Source organism: Cyprinodon tularosa, unplaced genomic scaffold, assembly GCF_016077235.1.
Source record: "Cyprinodon tularosa strain WSP-4 unplaced genomic scaffold, ASM1607723v1 ctg327, whole genome shotgun sequence".
NCBI classification, from domain to species: Eukaryota; Metazoa; Chordata; class Actinopteri; order Cyprinodontiformes; family Cyprinodontidae; genus Cyprinodon; species Cyprinodon tularosa.
In genome coordinates this window covers 661,854-680,423 of record NW_024039038.1, presented here as the reverse complement: position 1 = coordinate 680,423, position 18,570 = coordinate 661,854, and the positions used below count along the sequence as shown (strand labels likewise).

The 18,570-nt window shown below is 36.6% G+C and overlaps 1 protein-coding gene across 1 annotated transcript; it reads right to left on the bottom strand.

Moving 5' to 3' along the window:
* Positions 1-1,871: 1,871 nt before the first annotated feature.
* LOC119788817 (extracellular calcium-sensing receptor-like) lies at positions 1,872-18,025 on the bottom strand. Its single transcript, XM_038293462.1, has 16 exons — positions 18,003-18,025; positions 16,331-16,462; positions 15,824-16,118; positions 15,634-15,720; positions 15,168-15,437; positions 14,692-14,892; positions 14,332-14,598; positions 12,561-12,788; positions 12,356-12,479; positions 11,395-11,588; positions 8,071-8,157; positions 5,348-5,554; positions 4,993-5,268; positions 4,567-4,794; positions 4,366-4,489; positions 1,872-3,453 (listed from the first exon to the last, which is right to left on the bottom strand). The coding sequence occupies exons 1-16, from the start codon at positions 18,023-18,025 to the stop codon at positions 2,531-2,533; spliced, it is 3,666 nt and encodes a 1,221-aa protein (XP_038149390.1). The 3' UTR covers positions 1,872-2,530.
* Positions 18,026-18,570: the final 545 nt, after the last annotated feature.

Here is an 18,570-nt window from a genome sequence, read left to right as displayed (position 1 = left end):
TAAGAAATTCCCCAAGATTCTAGAACCTCCTTCTTTCATCTTCGAAAAATTACAAAAAATTAGAAATATATTATCCAGAGGGGAGGCTGAGAAACTAGTCCATGCATTTGTTACTTCAAACCCGGAGTCTTGTATTCTTTACTAACAGGAAGTAGTTAAAAGCCTTCAGCTGATCCAAAATGCTTCTGATGAAAAAAAAAAAAAAAGATCATATTTGTAATATGCTGGTGCCTGTCGGAAAACGCAGAATACGTCCTTTTGCATCCAAAAATTGAAAACATATCTCTGTGTTGTGATTGGCCCGCCAGTTCTAGGGCCTGGGGCATTGATCAAGGCTAGACCAAACTTGCAGGCAAAAATTATTTTGGGCACTGGTGGGTGGGGCTAGTTTACTAGGCTACCATTCTGTAGTATTTGCTAGTTCACCCTCAAACTTTATGCTTTCTCTGCTTTCTGTAATCGTAGTAGCTTCATCTGGTCTGTTTGGCTGTGATTCCATCCCAGACAGAAATCTCAGCTGTTCTTGCTGCCTTCAACACCTTTGTGTATAGATGTTGGAACTTGCCATGTTTTTCAGTGTAGCCCTGTTTCTTTTACAAACTGTATGAGCTCTCTTTCATCCTCTGACATGGGACGGGGTCGCCTGTACAGCTGGTTGACAGGTACCTTTTGTATCTCTGCTTCTTTATGTAGGTTTACTTCTGTCTCCTTGAACCCCAGTGGAGTGCAGAGGAAACACTTTACCAAATAAATTTTCTCAACATAAGCTGAAAAAAGAATTCCTACAGTAGGTCATAGACATGCATATTTGTCAGGAAAGATAAAATAACTTGTTGATGCTACTGTTTATATGTCAAAGTCAAGGCCCGCGGGCCGGATCCAGCCAACAAATTGTTTATCCATGGCCCCCTGGATGATATTTCATTACCGTTAGAACTGCTGTGACTTCGCGGGCTACCGTTGCATTGTGGGGAATGTAGTGTTGGTGCGGTTGTTCACCAACACTACATTCCCAGGGGAAAACATGACTGTGTTTTTCTTTTATTCAAATTATTAATTTTTTTTTTGCACGTGCATGTTTCGATTGTTTTGGTTTTTGCTTTTCCCCCTTTAACAATCCAAGCTGGGCTGAAGTCGGTTGTCTAAGGAGGCGGAGTGCAATAACTGTGCTCTGCAAATGCTGCACGCAGGTGTCAACAGAGGCTGATTGAAGCCAAAATAAAGGGAGCCTGGATGGAGGGAGGGCCTGAGCTGATCCTGCAGGTGATAGAGACAGACACGCTGCTGAGCAAGGGGCAGATGGGATCTGCACAATACTGTGATCGAGACAGAGCACTACTTACAGGCGCGGACCTCTGCCCTGACTGTGCTGTCTGTTCACCTCCGGGTATTCTGTGCCTGGTGTTCCACACCTGCCCCTCGCTTGGCAGCGTATCCAAGCTTTGACATCCCTGTCGAAGTGACTTTGAAATCCCTGGTTTATGGTGTATTCATCTGATCTCCAAGGTGAAATTACTTGTGGTCTGTAGAGTAACTGGAAATTTTACTCAAGTAAGAGTAGTGCTACTCTCTCAAGAATATTACTTAAGTAAAACTAAAGAGTATAGTAAAGTACAACAACTACTGAAAGTAATTTTATTTTTATAAAGTTAATGATATAAATGTACCTGAGTAAATCTAACCAGTTACCACCACCTCTGTAAAAGGTTTAATGAAAATTCAACCTGGAGAGACTCACACATAGAAAATCTGCAATTAAAAAAGTTTTATTTATACAATTCAATTTATTTATACAGGTAACACAGATTGGTCAACATTTTTTTTATATAATGAAAACCAGCTGATTGCATGGACTCATTGACTCTTCAATCCCTCAAACCGAGCATGCATGTAACGACATGGAGAGGAAAGCTCATTTTTAACAGGAAGAAACCTCCAACAGAACCAGGCTCAGTGTGAGGGTCCTTCTGCCGAGGCCAACTTAGGTTCAAGGAGATGGAAGGAGATATGCAGAGATTGACATAAAGAAAATAAATTCTTTGGTGTTTGGGCCCCGGCAGAAGACTGATGCTGTGAATCAAAATTTGCTCAAATAAGTAACCCAGGAAAAGTTGTTTGGGGTTGAATAAACCAGAAGGTGAGTGGGATTAAGAATAGTCTGAGAGTGAGGGAGGAGATGGGGTGGAGGTGGATTAAAGTTTACATGTGGGAGAGAGATGTCAGGAGCTAAATGAAGGGAATCTTAAACATGACTTGCTTCAGAGGGGGTTTGGCCAAGAGATGATTGGCTTAAGCTTGAAGAGGGACATCACAGGTGGTTTAGGTGAAGCTGATAGATTTAATTTTCTCTTAAGCTTTCTTAAGCTTCATTTCAAGATTTTTGTTTTAGAAAACCATTCACAATGCATTTAAGATGAAGTTCAGGTTTGTCTATTTTAGATAGTTTAACAAACATATGTCAATAGTTTTAAAATTCTAAAGGAATAAAATTTGTGTAGAGTTTCTATGCAGTTCACTTGTCCAGCACTTTTTAGCTTTCAGTTGTACCAGTGGTACTTCGCCCCATAATAGCTTTCTTTGTATTTCTTTCTGGTCTCAGCAAAATTATGTAACATTTGGGTCCAAAAAGGGCCGTCAAAAGGCCAAAACTAGAGGCAAGGATTGCAAACACCTCTACTGCATCTGCATGCTTACCTGGTGAGCTGATATAAGCAGGTATGAAGGTCACCCACACTGCACAAAAAATTAACATGCTGAAAGTGATGAATTTGGCTTCATTGAAGTTGTCAGGAAGATTCCTTGCCAGAAATGCTATCAGAAAACTGAGGGTGGCCAGTAACCCAATATAACCAAGTAACACTGAAAAACCAATAGTTGAGCCAACAACACATTCATAAACAATCTTGTCGTTGTGGTACTGAGTATTTTTATGTGGAGATGGTGAGTGGGTGACAAGCCAAGCAGTGCAGATTGCTGCCTGAACAGAGGTCAGAACAAAAACTGTTCCTCTCTGCTGGGAAACACCAAACCACTTGAGACTGGCTCCACCTCCTGGCTTGGAGGCTTTAAAAACAGCCAGAACCACCATTGTTTTAACCAGGATGCATGAGACACAAAGTACAAAGCTAATCCCAAATGCTGCATGTCTCAGCTGACATGTCCACAATCTAGGTTGTCCAATAAACAGCAGGGAACACAGGAAGCACAGTTTTAGTGACAACAATAATTTAAAACTGAGTTCTGAATTGTTGGCCCGTACTATAGGTGTTCCACGATGGTAGAAGAAGATCCCTAGAACAACAGCACAGATAAATGTGCCCAGCAATGAGGCTGCTGTCAAACAGATTCCTAAAGGTTCCTGGTAGGAGAGGAACTCTGTTTTCTTAGGTACACAGTGATCTCGCTGGGGGCTGGACCAGAAATCCTCTGGACAGTCGAAACACTCCAGTGAATCTGACAAAAAGAAGAACACATAAAAATATGTACAGTCAAATGAAAAAAAAAAATAAGACTTCATGTTAGATATAAGATCTTCATCAACAAATGATCACATTTACAGATGTGCCTGAAAGAAAGAATTAAAGAAAATTATAATTCCATTAAAGAAAATTATAAATCATTTACAAGTCATTTAAATAACCACAGCTGAAAAAACATATGATAAATAAAAATTAATTTAATAATAATTTAGTAAAATAAAATACTCATTTTAATTTTTTTTAAGGATAAAAATAAAAAAAACTGTCCCAGAAAAATCCCTTGCTGAGAAACAGTGAACCAACATAACTGTCAATAGGTGCAGGAGTGTGATTGAACATTCCCTGAACATTACAGAAAACACGAGATTTCAACGATGCCTCAAATTGTTCCCCACCAAAAGGCTTGTTAACCTTCCCTTTCCTTGCCTTGCCTTGCCTTCCCTTCCCTTCATAATGTCAATAGGATTGAATATAATGTTTTAGCGAAAAGTCTCCCTTATTTCATTGTCACTGAGTTGGGAACCCTATTAGATGATATCGGTAGTGATTCAATATGTGGACAAATGGATCTAAAATTAAAAACAAAAATATTTATAAGCAAACATCCATTTCATTGTCTTCCCTTTATATAACTCTTAACCATCAGCCACTAGTCTACAGCACACCAACCAAGAGCGTATAATTCAGCTGCTCTTCACCAGCCACAGCAGGGCAGCGACAAGAACTTTTAAGGTTTTCTAGAGCTGTTATGATAACAACTGCAATGTTTCATTTTCTTTTTTTATGTATCGGGATGTGCCGGGGTTAATCCAATTGTTAAGCATGCATGGTGATACATATTGTATCGCCAAATTCTTGCCAATTCACACCACTAATAAACACTCACTCGTCTGATTATTGACTTTTCCTTCAGAGCAGGGGATGCAGTCAAAACAGCACTGAGGTTCCCCCTTCTTTCTCACCACACGTGTACCTGGAGGACAGTTGTCACTGCAAACTGACCGGGGTGGCTGTAAGGCAAACAGAGGTGCATATTTCTCTTTCAAGTGACTTTAGGAGCTTTAAAATAGTAACAAGAAGACACTACCTGTTTGGATTCAAAATTCCAGAAGATCTTGTTTTCATTCAGGGAAAGTTGTTCACCATTGAATTCTGATATTTTAACCTCGCCCACATTTTGAGCTTTACATCCTCCATCAGGGACCCAATGCCAGTTCATGACATCATAGATAGGGAGAGCATCACCATTCTCATCAAATGACACTTGATCACCAAATGAAGTGTTGAAATTAACCTTATTCAGATAATGTAAAAGCTAATGGAAGGCCGATGGGAGAGTCAAAAAGAAGAATGGCTGATTTATTAATAATTTTCCTACTGACATTCACACAGTAAGAGGATTTAGAATACCCAGTCATGATTTTATGAATGGAATCATAGCGTGGTTTAATATTGCTTTGAAAAATAACCTCTGAGGTAGTCATACACAGCCCAGTTTTTTTTTTTTTTTTACCTGCCATGGTTGAAGTGTTTCCAAAGTGGCACAGCTACCATCTTTAAAAGGCCCACTTCCTGGCTCACACTGCAGCAAATCATGAAGGGCATATGCCAATGAATACACAGCTTTGTAAACATTGTATTCTGGCCGGAGGTTAGAAACTTCGAAGAACTCAGTTTCTACAGCTCTTAAATCTTCCTCTCCAGTGCAAATTTTCCCCCCGTTCTCAAGCCAGCCTGTTGGAAGTGGTTCAAATCTACACTGAAATGTGAATTCCCAAAACTGGTTTACCTGAAATAGATCAAAGTTTTTAAGGAACCAACTGTTATGTATTACTTGTGAAAGTGCTATAGTCGATAAGAGATCTTACAATGCTATTTCCATTGGTGTTGTTTTGTTGTGTATTAGGCTTTATTTGTAACAGGAAGTCCTTGAGGCCTGGTATCTCTCCTTGACGAATAGCAATGCCCAATGTGCCACCAAGATAAGGCATAAGGCGAGGGGTCTGAAGCACTGCAGCTGTAGACCAGGCTTCACTTGCCAACCACTGAAGTCCAGTCAGGTTCTGTCTAACAACCTATTTGTGTACAAAAAAAAAATGTAAAACAGTCTTTCAAATGTTAAACTCTATATAAAGAACTAAATGAGAAATTTAAAGTTTTTTATTTATAGAATAAATTTAAATACAGTAAAATGTTGATATCTATCTTTAATTGTAGAGTATAATTTTCATAGTGGACTTATTAATGATACTACCATTTAAGTTTACTACTTTTTTGTACTGTTAAATCATGTATTTGATTCACTTTTATGTTTCTTTTACGTACATTCCTCATTATAACTGTTAGATTAATGGTACACATGTATATCATTTTTGTAGCTAACCTCTGCCCATCATGGAGCAGACCTTCAATCGAGCAATCCAACAAATTATATAGTCATTAACAAAATTTTTTTCTCCTTTGACTATAAACACATATGAAAACAAAGATTATTAGTGTGATAGTAATGACAAATTTTTCCTGTAAATTATATTGTTCTGTACTTGAGGCTATCCACTTGGCTATCCAACTCATAGACTTTTGGGTTAATAGATATTCTTCAGTTTATGGATTTGCACTTTAAAGTTCTTCATTTCAGAGGAGAATTGTTTGTCTCTCTACCTTTAATTTCTGACTTTCTGCATATAAAAAAATAAAAAATAATCTAATAAAAAATAACTCATTTACTGTAATGTCGGTATGTAAATTAATGTTCCTTACTAGATTTATTTTAAAAGAAAAGAAAGGGTATTGCTCATGGATCCAGTAACAGAGGCATTATACTGTAAGGTTGACTGATCCAATAACATCCTGGATGACAATTATTAATAAATCAAATGTAAGCTTTTGAGAGGAGTAAATGTATCTTCAATAGCCATCTCTAAAGCCTGCAGAAAACAGGGAAGAAATATAAGTAACAATAATGTCATATCAGCTATTTTAACTATACGCCTCAACCTGTGATTACTGGTGTTGTATTATGTGGCAAAGCTGACATTACATACCTTTATGTGATGTGTGAAATATAAATAGTATATATAAGTATATTGGTAAGATCACATCAACACTTTTTATTCTACATGAAAGTATCCAATAACGGAGGACCAGGAGGATCAATGAAAAATGAAATACAACCGTTTTAAATTTAACATTTGAATCATACAATTAGAAAATCAAATTTGAAAAGGATTTTGTGATTGTACATTTTAAATATTAATTATAATAGATACATTTCAACTTGAATGTATTCATCCATTATCAAACACTGCAATAAGAAAATGTATTTTCACATCCTTATTTTTAAGTAGAGATTTTTAAATCCACATTTCATAAATCTGATTGTAGATACCTTTCCTTATCAGACATTTTAAAAGGTTACTGTCAATGGTTGGTTGGAGGTTGGTTGAGGACCCAAATGCAGAGACAGGGGGCAGAGGTTAATCTTGTTGATTTAATGAAAATAAAATAAGGCAGACATCCAAAAATCCAAAATACTAAGAACAAAAAAAAAACAAAAAACAGAAAGCATCAGGAAAACTCACGTGGCAAACCAGAAACAACAAAACAAAACATCAAAACAACAAACCCGCACTGAGTGACTCCAGAGGTGGTGTAAATATTGGGACACTCAACCAAGACAGGCCAGTTAGCAGATTGGGAGCAGGTGTGGGCAAGACCAACTAGGAGGAAACCAATGGAAATGGAAAACAAGCACAAGGGGACAGCAGAGGGTAACTAAAGAACTCAGCACTGGTAGAAATAGATTAAAAAGGCACATAAAAAAGAAACTAAAAATTAAACCCAAGCAGAGGGCAGAACCTTGACAGTAACCCCACTTTCCATTCAGTTTTTTCAACCTGCATTTTCAAATCCCATTTGCAGTTCCATATTCTATTTCTTTCCCTTTTATAATTCCTGTGAATTTTCTGGTCCCTGAGCATTCTCTTAACAGTTTTCCTTTTCCATTTGGCTTTTGTGTGACCCTTTTAATTTCTGAGCATATTTGCCATTGAATTAAAGCAATCCAAATTGTTCCTCGGATGTAAACAGCTCTCCTTTTGTTTCAGTGACTGTCCTGGTCCTCCGCATCTAATGACTAAAACGTATACATATCTCCTTAACTAAAACATTGATACCTCTTCAATGAGATGAATCATGACACTTTCATGCGCAAAAACAATGACCACGTGAGCTGTTGATTTCTCAATCACATCCACTATCCTTCTCAGCTCTGGGGGCTCATTGCCCCATGGCAACGCCTCTAAGTACGCCAAGCAGCTTTTTCCAGACAGACCAAGAGCAGACTGAAATGATCTGGCAGCATGGAGCCCATAATCATCATCACTTATTAGCAAGCCCACCCATGTCCAATCAAAGTGTTTTAAAATCTGAAGCATGGCATTCACCTTCATGGGAATAGAGTGAGAGGGTTAGAAGAAATTGTTGTGAAGAATCAAAAAAAATTTGCAAGAAAAAAAAAGCCTTTTTTCATTTTCCTTTATAATCAGTTAAGTGAATTTTAAGACCACATTTCTCACTGCAACAATTTTACCTGGAAAGCATCACTTGGAATTGTTCTAAAGAAGGATGGAAACCTCTGACGATCACTTAGACAGGAGCACGTGGCAAAGTAACTTACCTAATGGAAATGCACATGGAACTCAGATAGATTTTCAAAACCAACAATTCTGTTTAAAACAATCCTAAATATTATTTGGATGGTGAAGCAGAAAACTTACCATAGGTAGTCTGTACAAACCTAAGACACTGGAGATGGCAATAGAGCGTGTAGATGAAGAATCCCCCACAATCCCCAACACTGTAGGGCTTCCCCTACACTTCTCATACAATATTATTTGCTTTGTTTGACCACTTATTAATGCCATTGCCGAACGAAATCCAATTCCAAGTTGCCCACAGGTATCATACAGAGCGTATCCCAAAGTCATATTGGGTAACAACTTAGAGTTTCTGTTGATCTCATCAATTGCATAAGCCATAGTCTGGGCCTGTTTAAATCCTAGAATGTCAAAACTAAAACAACATCACAACTGTTTAATTTATTAAAGCAACAGACAAAATGCTTAATATAATTTTCCCCCCCAGTTTGTAAAATTATATAAATCATTCCAAGCAATGCTTACACTGTTTTGCAGCCCATCACACTTACCCATAGCAGGTAGGATCCAGAGGCTCAGATGTAAAAGATTGATCACGGAAGACTGAGTAGAAATTAGTAGAAAACAATCCCCCAAGAATTACATCTCCTGCTTTGTGCATACTATTCAGATTAAACTGTCCTTGTGAAATACAGGACAACTGATTAGGGGGACTGGCACAGTAAAAACAGAATAACTGTAATAGTAGCAAGAATAAGCTTTGGTCTTTAAAGGGACACATTACTTTAATGTCTCCGTCTTTACACCCAGTTGTTAGATTCTTTTTTTATTTTTACACTCTCCCATTTATTGACATTCACTAGTTTTTTCATCTCACGTCTCACCAATGAGGGTAGAGGAAGAAAAGTAGGCAGGACTTCAATTGCAATTCAATTTAGAAACTGCATGTACACAGAATAACTTTAAGAGATATTTTATGAACCCAACTCTTTACATTTCAATGTAAGACCACATCAATACCCAATGCATTTTTAAGGTGAAAATTTCAATTAAATAGATATCCATATGTATCATAAAGGGGGTTTATTTCTATTTTAAGCTATGGAGCAAATATGAAGTTTTTCCCCCCATTTTTTGTAAACAATACATGGTTGTTCAATGGTGGATTTTTCTGCCCTTTTACATATGGGTTCATGTTATTAAAAAAAGGAAACCTTTGGATCCAGATATGAAAATATGTCTATGACTAATTAATTTTTCTTTAGAGAGAAATACCTCAAATTAGAGTCAAAGTTCTTATTTTGAATTTCTTGAATCAGTTGATTGGCACATATTTATACGGTTATTCAGTGAGGCATGGAAACTCAATGATAAAGACATTTCTGACCTGTTATGCATCAGTAAGGCCACTATAACCAGAACATAGAACATAAAAATTAAAATGAAGATTTGAGAAATGTGGTGTTCTTTTCACTCTACCACATCATATTACACCCTAAACTGTTATCTAGATCAGGGTTTTCCAAACATTCTAGCTTGTGTTAACCCCTAAAAATAAATATAATTAGGTAATCATACTAATTTTTACATAAATATATTTTAAATGACATATTATTTTCTAGTTCATCAATTTTAATGCATTTTTAATTCAAGGTTCATTCACATTTTTATGGTCTATTTAATGTTGGAATCATGTAAAAGATAAACAAAAACATGTTACATCCACCTATTTCATGGGACAATAAGACCTTTGTATTTCATGACATGTTTCGGTGCTCCATTATCCTCAGGGATCAACAATAATTGTGAAAACAATTTGATGACCCAACACTTGGTCTCTCACCACCCCCACTTCTGGAATCCCTGCTCTGGATGGAAGCGGAAAATCATAACGGTGTGTGCACATAGCACAGGAGACCGATTTTGATAATGGTTACATTGCAGGACACCAGTAATAAACCCCTAACTGTTGCCAATTTTGTATTTCATGTGAATATAAATATATCAATCTCCTGTTCTGGCAAAGACTGAAAATAAAGGTATTTGCTAGTATACTTTTTAGAACTTGACATGTATTCATTATTAAATGAGCTTGAGACATGTCAGGAGGAACCTGGAATTTAAGCCACAACTTTCAGATTTAAGATACACTACCCACTTAGCCACAGTTACTCTGAGAATACATCTTTAGGGTCTGGTAGTGGTGTGCTTTGCACCTTTACATTCAGCGTGCAGAATGTTTGATTTTACATGGCCTGTAACCTTGTGGTTACACTTATGTTTTCCAACCACTTCCATTTTGTTCTAATACAACTTAAATTTGGTGAACTTAAATTTGGTGAATAATTATGATATGGAGTTAAGGACTTAGTAGTATTCAATTGTGGTGCAACAATATGATTGGGTTTGCTTCTCAGAGTGATTGTTTCTTTTAGGAATAGCAAATGAAAATGCTCCATTATAATTATTAACAAATGGAATAAAAAAAAACATGTATATATATATATATATATATATATATATATATCAATTTAAAATGCTTATGATTTGGTGTATCGACCCATGACAGCCTTCCTTGTATTCATTCCTGGTTTGAGCAGGATTAGATAACATTTAGGTCCAAAAAGAGCCACCAGGAGACCAAAACTTGAGGCCAGAATGGCAAATACCTCCACTGCATCTGCATATTTTCCTGGAGAGTTGATGTAGGCAGGAACAAAAGCCACCCACACTGCACAGAATATTAGCATACTGAAAGTGATGAGCTTGGCCTCATTAAAGTTATTTGGAAGATTTCTTGCCAAGAAGGCCATGAAAAAGCTAACAGTAGCTAAAATACCAATATATCCCAGTAACACACCAAAAGCAACAGTGGACCCAACTGCACACTCATAAACTATTTTGTCATTGTGGTACTGGGTATTTTTGTAAGGAGTCGGTGAGGAGGAGACAAGCCAAGCAACACAAATAGCTGCTTGAATGCATGTAAGAAACAGAACTGTTCCCCTCTGCTGCATAGCTCCAAACCACTTGAGATTAGCTCCACCTCCTGCTTTGGAAGCTTTAAACACAGCAAGAACCACCATAGTTTTCACCAGGATGCATGAGACACAAAGTACAAAGCTAATCCCAAATGCTGCATGTCTTAGCTGACATGTCCACAGCCTGGGTCTACCAATAAACAACAGGGAGCATAGAAAGCATAGTTTTAGTGACACTAGGAGCAGAAAGCTCAGTTCTGAATTGTTCGCTCTAACTATAGGTGTTCTGCGGTGATAGATGAAGATCCCCAAAACAACAGCACAGATAAATGTGCCCAGCAATGAGGTGGTTGTTAAACAAATACCAAGAGGTTCTTGATAGGACAGGAACTCTGTTTTCTTAGGAATGCAGTGGTCATGATGTGGGCTGGACCAAAAATCCTCTGGACAGCTGAAGCACTCCAAGGAGTCTGACAAAAAGAACAAGACAAAACTAAGTATGGTTGTATGGAATAAGAAAGAAAGACAGGCTACTTTTTGAAAATAACATTAAAAGGCTAAATATCATGAAAATTCACATTTTCAGCTTTTAAATACATTTTGTTCTGTCCTCTATGTCTAATAGTGCAATATACTGTATATATATTAGGGATGGAACGGTTTATGAAAACCGTCCGAACTGTTTGGTTCAACTGTCTCGGTTCAATTCGCGTGTGTGTTGCGTTCGGTTCATGTGCTGCTCCTTTTTCTCATAGGCGAAGCGTTTACACTCCAGAGCAGAAGGTGGCGGTACTGAGACTAAAGCCAACCACCAGTAGTAAACAATAAGAAGAAGAATCGAAGCAGCGTAGTCGGGTGTAGCAGAAAAAAATCAGTTGTTGTGGAGAATTGTGTGGGTATGGCGAGTGGGAAAGAACAGGAGTTGGAAGACGCGCCAGCAGCACTTTATAGGTCTGCTGTATGGGACCACTTTGCATTTAGAGTGACCTACGATGACGGCAGAAAGAAAGTTGTGGATAAAAGTGCAACAGTGTGCAAGCATTGTGCAACACGGTTTGTTTATGCTAACAGCAACATGACCAACATGTCATGCTAACCCCGAAATCCCACATACTCCGTCAGCGCTATATATATATATATATATATATATATATATATATATATATATATATATATATATATATATATATATATATATATATATATATATATATATATAAAAAGCATTATCACCTACTGGTCTTATTACTAATCTTTCCCCCTGAGCAGGATACACAGGTGAAACAGCATTCAGGTTGATTCTTTTCTCTGGCCATACGAGTTCCTGGAGGGCAACTTTCACTGCAAACTGATCGCATTGGCTGGAAACATTTGAAAGGAAAAATATTGTTATTTACAATGCTTGAAATTCCACATAGAAGAGGTTTGCAAAAAGAAAATACCTTATTTGAATCAGTGTTCCAGAAGATGTTGTTCTCGTCCAATGTGAGTTCTTCCCCCCCAGAGATTGACTTTTTTACTTCACCAACATTTTGAGTTCTTGTTTTGCCATCAGGCAGTTGTTGCCAATTCATGACATCATATATTGGTAGGGCATCACCGTTCTCGTCAAAAGACACTTGATCCCCAAAGTTAGTAGAAAAGTTGACTTTTTGCAAGTAATGTAAAACCTACAAATGGAGAAAAGACTTAATTAAGTAATTAATGACAGACTTAGACTTAACTAAAGCTTGTCAATTGCTTACCATTAAATACTTTTATGTTATTTATCATCTTAATTATGTCTTTAAAGGAGATGTTCGGTCATATTCAAAAATTCAAACTTCTGAAGGTACTTTAAATATGAAATTATTACATACTGTTCAATAAATAAGTGTTTTCAATTAAGAGTAATTTTCATTTGAATGTGCTTTACTGGACCCACACGTTTGTAAAATAACACTATTGCCACCTTTTTTGTGACATCACGGTGCGGTATCGGCTGTTGATCAAGTCCCAATGCTGTATCTGGTGTTTATCACAACGTGCCATTATCCAAGTCATCTTGAAAGCATTCTTCTTCAAAATGTTGGCTACATATAAGGTGTTTTTTCTCTGGCCAGAAGTTCAGTGGCAAATCCTCCCTTTTTCACTTTTACCAACAACATCCAACTGCCATGCACGTGGGTGTTGTCAGTTTAACTATAGCTCTCACAAATTTTAATGGTGAAGTCCTCTCGAAATTTAAAAATAATTATTGTTGATTGTAGGGGTGTCTAGTAGTTCCCGTTGATTTTGCTTGTAAAGCCATGTAATGACCATTCCCAGACTCCGTGATTGCGACGAAAATTGTTTTTTTAATTTTTTCACTCATTAACGCTAAATTCATTCAACCACCGCAAACGTATTAGTTTTAGGTATAAATTATGACCTCTTGATTATTATTTGCTGACTGGAATGGTCCTTTAAAAATCAAACTACCTAAAGTAGTCATTACCAAACTTTTCAACTTACCTACCTAAATGGGGATATTATGAAAGTGAACACACCATATAGTGGCAGTCTTTAATTTATCTATATGCATATTTTTTTCGAAATAAGGACAATATTCAAATAATAATTTCTATAATTTACTTTGAGTAAGAGGATCTCAAGTCTAAGGTGACCAGATGCTCCGATTTATGTGGGACAGACTGGCGTTTTGCACTTTTCTCTAGCCATCACAAAAAAAAAAACAACAAAGCAGAATCCCACATTAAACTGGGCCAAAGTATAAAAGAAAAGTAATATACTATATACTGTATTGAAGAATATATTACCAGTGAAATCAAACTCAATTTTTTTTTTTTATTAATTTCAAGTTAGAGATGGCCAAATGTAGTCCGAAATCTGCAAAAACAGTTATTAGACTCGGCACAATATGGAAATATTTGAATAAAATCAACATCATCAACCTGTTATATTGTCTACAATTTTAAATTTTGCACAACAATGTTGTACTTATACAGTGCAAAAAGATAGTTGCTCCTATTTAAATAGAAGAGCAAACTAACCTATGTTGGGTGCAAATGACAAAAAAAAAAATGACACCCTTTGTTGTAAGCCATGCATGTCAAACCTTTACAATAAGCTGCTAAAGAATACTTTGCCTTTTATAATTGAGTTTTTATGCAAATGAAATCATCGAAGTACAGTAGCTGTTCTTAAAAAACATTTACACATATCTGATCATACCTGCCACGGCTCCACAGCCTCTAAACTGGCACAACTATGTCCATTAAAAGGTCCTTTTCCTGGCTCGCACTGCAGCATGTCATCAAGGGCATAAGCCAGAGCATAGACAGCCTTGTAAACATTGTAGTCAGGTCTGAGGTTTGAAACATCCAAAAACTCTGTCTCTGCCAGTTCAATGTTTTCATTACCAGTGCATGCAGTTTCCTTGTCATTCCAATCAGAGGGCTTGAATTTGCACTTAAATGTGTGCTCCCAGAACTGCTTCACCTGGACCACATTCAGAAATATATAAAAATATGTTCACCTTGATATTAATCTATTAGCATTACTGTGGAGGCATTTTCAAGAAAGGAATGATACCAAGTTATTTCCATTGTTGTCATTTGTGTCAGGGCGTATCTTTAACAAAAAGTCCTTAAGCCCTGGTATTTCTCCACGCCGTATTGCAATGCCCAGCGTACCTCTTAGGTATGGTGCGAGTTCTCGTGTCTGGAGAACGGATGCTGTTGTCCAGGCTTCACTGGCAATCCATTGCCGACCGGTTACATTCTGCTGTGCCACCTGATATAATAAATATGTATCAGTTGAAATATCCACATTCTTATTAGTCTGAGTAATAATTTTATAGACGGATGTGTGTATTTCCTCTAATATCTGATGACAATATTTTGAGGCAAATCAATGTTTGCAGCAAGGAACTTTGTATCTTACTTCTCTTTGAACGCTATCAAGTATTAGTTGAGAAAATCTTATTGTTACATTTTTATAAGGAATAATGCAACTCATAGAGATAAACCATGTTGGAGTTTAAACTTAATCAACACTTAAATATTCACCTCTTTCATTAGTTGTATCATGTGAATTTCATGTGCAAAAACAATGACAACACGAGCTGTTGATGTCTTTATGAAGTTTACAATCCTCCTGAGCTCATTTGGGTTACTGTCCCAAGGCAAAACCTCAAGATAGGCCAGGCAACTTTTGCCAGATTCAGCCAGGTCAGACTGAAAGGACTGAGCCACATGAAGTCCATAGTCATCATCAGTCACCAACAAGCCAAACCATGTCCAACCAAAATATTTTAGAATTTGAATCATGGCACGAACCTAGAATAAGGTATGGGAGTTAGAAAACGTGTTTCGAATTTTTTAACCTAGAATTGAAATTATATGTTGTCACATTAATCATGCATACAGCTGGAAATAAAATTATAAGTATACAAACAGCATAGGAACAGATATTCTTTTCTTATCCAGCTGTCATAGATAGAAAATATGTTCTTAAATTGGGAATTAGGATAACCTGGAAAGCATCACTTGGGATTGTTCTAAAGAAGGTGGCAAAACGCTGCCGATCACTAAGACAGGAACATGTGGCAAAATAACTCACCTAAGAAAAGACAAGTTGTTTCAATGGAATCAGACACAGACTATTTTAACATAAAGTTCTTATAAAAATGCAATAACACAAAATAAAACATAGCAACACTTACAATAGGCATCTTGTATAAACCTAGAACATTGGCAGAGGCAATAGAAAAAGTTGAATAATGATCACCAACAATCCCCACTACAGGAGGGCTTCCAGAGCAGTTCTCCTTAAGCAGAAACTGTTCCTCTTGGCCGCTGGCTAGAGATAAGGCACCACTCAATCCAATAGCAAGTGCCCCACAGTTATCATAGAGGCTGTATCCCAGGGTCAAGTTTGGAAGAATTTTGGAATTCTTGTTGATCTCATCGACAGCAAAAGCCATGGTCATTGCATGCCTGAAGCCTAAAGTGTCAAAGCTGTAGGACACAGAGTATAGCCATGAGGTTTAAAACAATGCATCAAAAGACCATGCAATACTTAAGGAATAACCAAACCAGCTTACAGTTTTCTGTTTATGTTTTAAGTATTTTACTAACATATTTAAAAAGCTCTTTACAAGAGAGTTTAATCCTTTATTCAGTAGAATGAAGCACCATTGTCCTCAACGTGTAGCATGTGGGATACTCACCCTTTGCAGACGGGCTGCTGTGGCTCTGATGTAAAAGTCAGTTTGGGGAAGACAGAGGTGTAATGGACCTCAAAAAGCCCACCTAGAACCACATCCCCAAACTGGTGCATTTCATTTAAGTTAAACTTTCTCCTTGAATTACATGTTGAAGGAAGAGAAAAAGTAACACAACACAAGACCATAAAGTAGATAGTCAAGAGTGGATATATGTTCAGAAGAGCCCCCATTATTACCCTCATCCCTTCACATCTTTTTGTTCTCAATACAAAGATGCTTCATTTAATATGGCAGGTGGTGCCATTTCTTTTGCATGATTCACTTCAATGTTTATAGCACCAATGAGGAATAAAGGGGCAGGACATAACACATGACAAGAATAGTAGGAAAACTGGAGAGACATGAACTACGTGTAATTGACAGAATTTATTATTTTTTTTATTATATATTCATGAATTGTTTTTCTTTGCTCCATTGACCCATTTTTTATTACAGTTTTTTATTTTGATGTAACCTTTTTGCATCATCAGTTATGCAAGGACAGAGGTATCTCTGTTAGTATACTGTTTTTTTTTTTTTTTTGCAAAAGTATCCATCTCCCTTGAATTTTTTGCTTTGTATTGAATCACATCCACAATCTTTGATTTATCTATTGGGATTTTGTCAGGTAGAACAATACAACGTGGTGCATAATTGTGACATAAAAGGAAAATTATACATTGTCTTGCAAATGTTTAATACAAATAAAAATATGATTTCTGGCATACAGTAAATTTGAATAGCGAAAAACAGTCAAAACTCCAGTGAAAAAGATTTGCCCATGTAGATAATTTTTTCTTTTTTTTGCCAAAATGCTCAATCTCCGTTTGATAGGTTAAGATTTTAAGTGCCTGTTAAAAAATATTTTCAAGGATTACTGTAGACCTTAGTAACTGTAGGCTAGACTGTAACTGAAAAAAAAAAAAAACATCTGTTGCAAACTGAGTACTTTTTTAGCTAGCAGGTTTCCCTGTTTCTTTTATTAAGGTCTCGTTTTTATCTTTTTGGCAAGGGTCTCTAATTTTTCTAAAGTAAAGCATTCTGTTTTCCTGTAGGGATGATGTGGTCAGGGTGAGAGCAATAGTTTTCATCCTCAAGCAGCATTTTTCATGAGGGTAAATATAAATACTGGTGTCTTCTGAGCAAACTTTTTCTTTATATCTGCTAACCCTAACCCTGCCCTTTATATGGTTTGTGTTCTTGAAGAGTTGTCATGTGAACCTATTCCCCCACACAAGCTGTGGAGCATTATAGCTTCTTCAGGGTTACTGCTTTGTGGTTTTTTTGTAAATCATCTCCTTGCCAGTTTAGATTGATATTTTTGTTTGCGTAGGCTTGAGGTTGGGCTTTCATTTTTGTTTTTCTTTATTTAACCAGGTAAACCCCATTGAGATCTGGGTCTCATTTTCAAGGGGGACCTGAGCAGAGATCTGCAATACACTGCAACCTGGTTACAAAAAATAAAACCAATTAATACATATGTACAAATATAAGACACTGTTCCATAGAAGCTTGCTGTCTATCTTTAAGATAGACATATCTTATATTTCCATTTTCAGATGACAGATTGAAGAGTGCTCCAGAGTTCAACACTTGAGATATTGTTTCAGAACATAACCCTACTTAAAAGTTCTACCCATCCTCATTCATGTCTACCATGTTACTTGGTCTATATGAGGGTCTTTGTACATGAGTATACTCTAAAAAATCCTGGTGACCTTTACAGAAGAGCTATCTTGAATTAAATTAGACAGAGCTGGACACCATTGATAATTTGCAAATACTGATTTGTGATATATTTCTATTTCTCGGTTCACTTCAAAAAATGCTACTGCTAAGAATTTGGTTATCACATAAAATAGCAATAAAATATAATAATATAAATATATAAATATAATCGATCTGACAAAAAGTGAATCACGTATTAATACGTTTTCAGATACTTAAAAGAATTTCTGAATGTAAGTTTAGGGGAAGGAACTGCTTGAATAAGTTTAAATATTTAATTAATTAGGTTGTTTGTTTGCATGTTATTTTTTTTATTTTTTTGGTGTCCTGTTTTGCCAATAAACCTCTGGGAATCTACAGTAAGTCTCAGAGCTACATGAAAGCCCAACAGATTCGCTTTCACAAGCAGACCGTTATACTGTTGCCAAAAGGTTCCACTCGGACCTCTGATATGAAACTTTACTTAAAATGATTAA

Bases quoted from the DNA above. Each gene is read 5' to 3' on its own strand.
- LOC119788817 (XM_038293462.1), bottom strand. From the start codon at position 18,025: ATGGTAGACATGAATGAGGATGG. The intron at 14,893-15,167 runs GTGAATATTTAA...TTATTATATCAG, and splicing joins TGATACAACTAATGAAAGAG to GTGGCACAGCAGAATGTAAC. The intron at 3,454-4,365 runs GTGAGTGTTTAT...TCTTTTTGTCAG, and splicing joins AAAAGTCAATAATCAGACGA to ATTCACTGGAGTGTTTCGAC.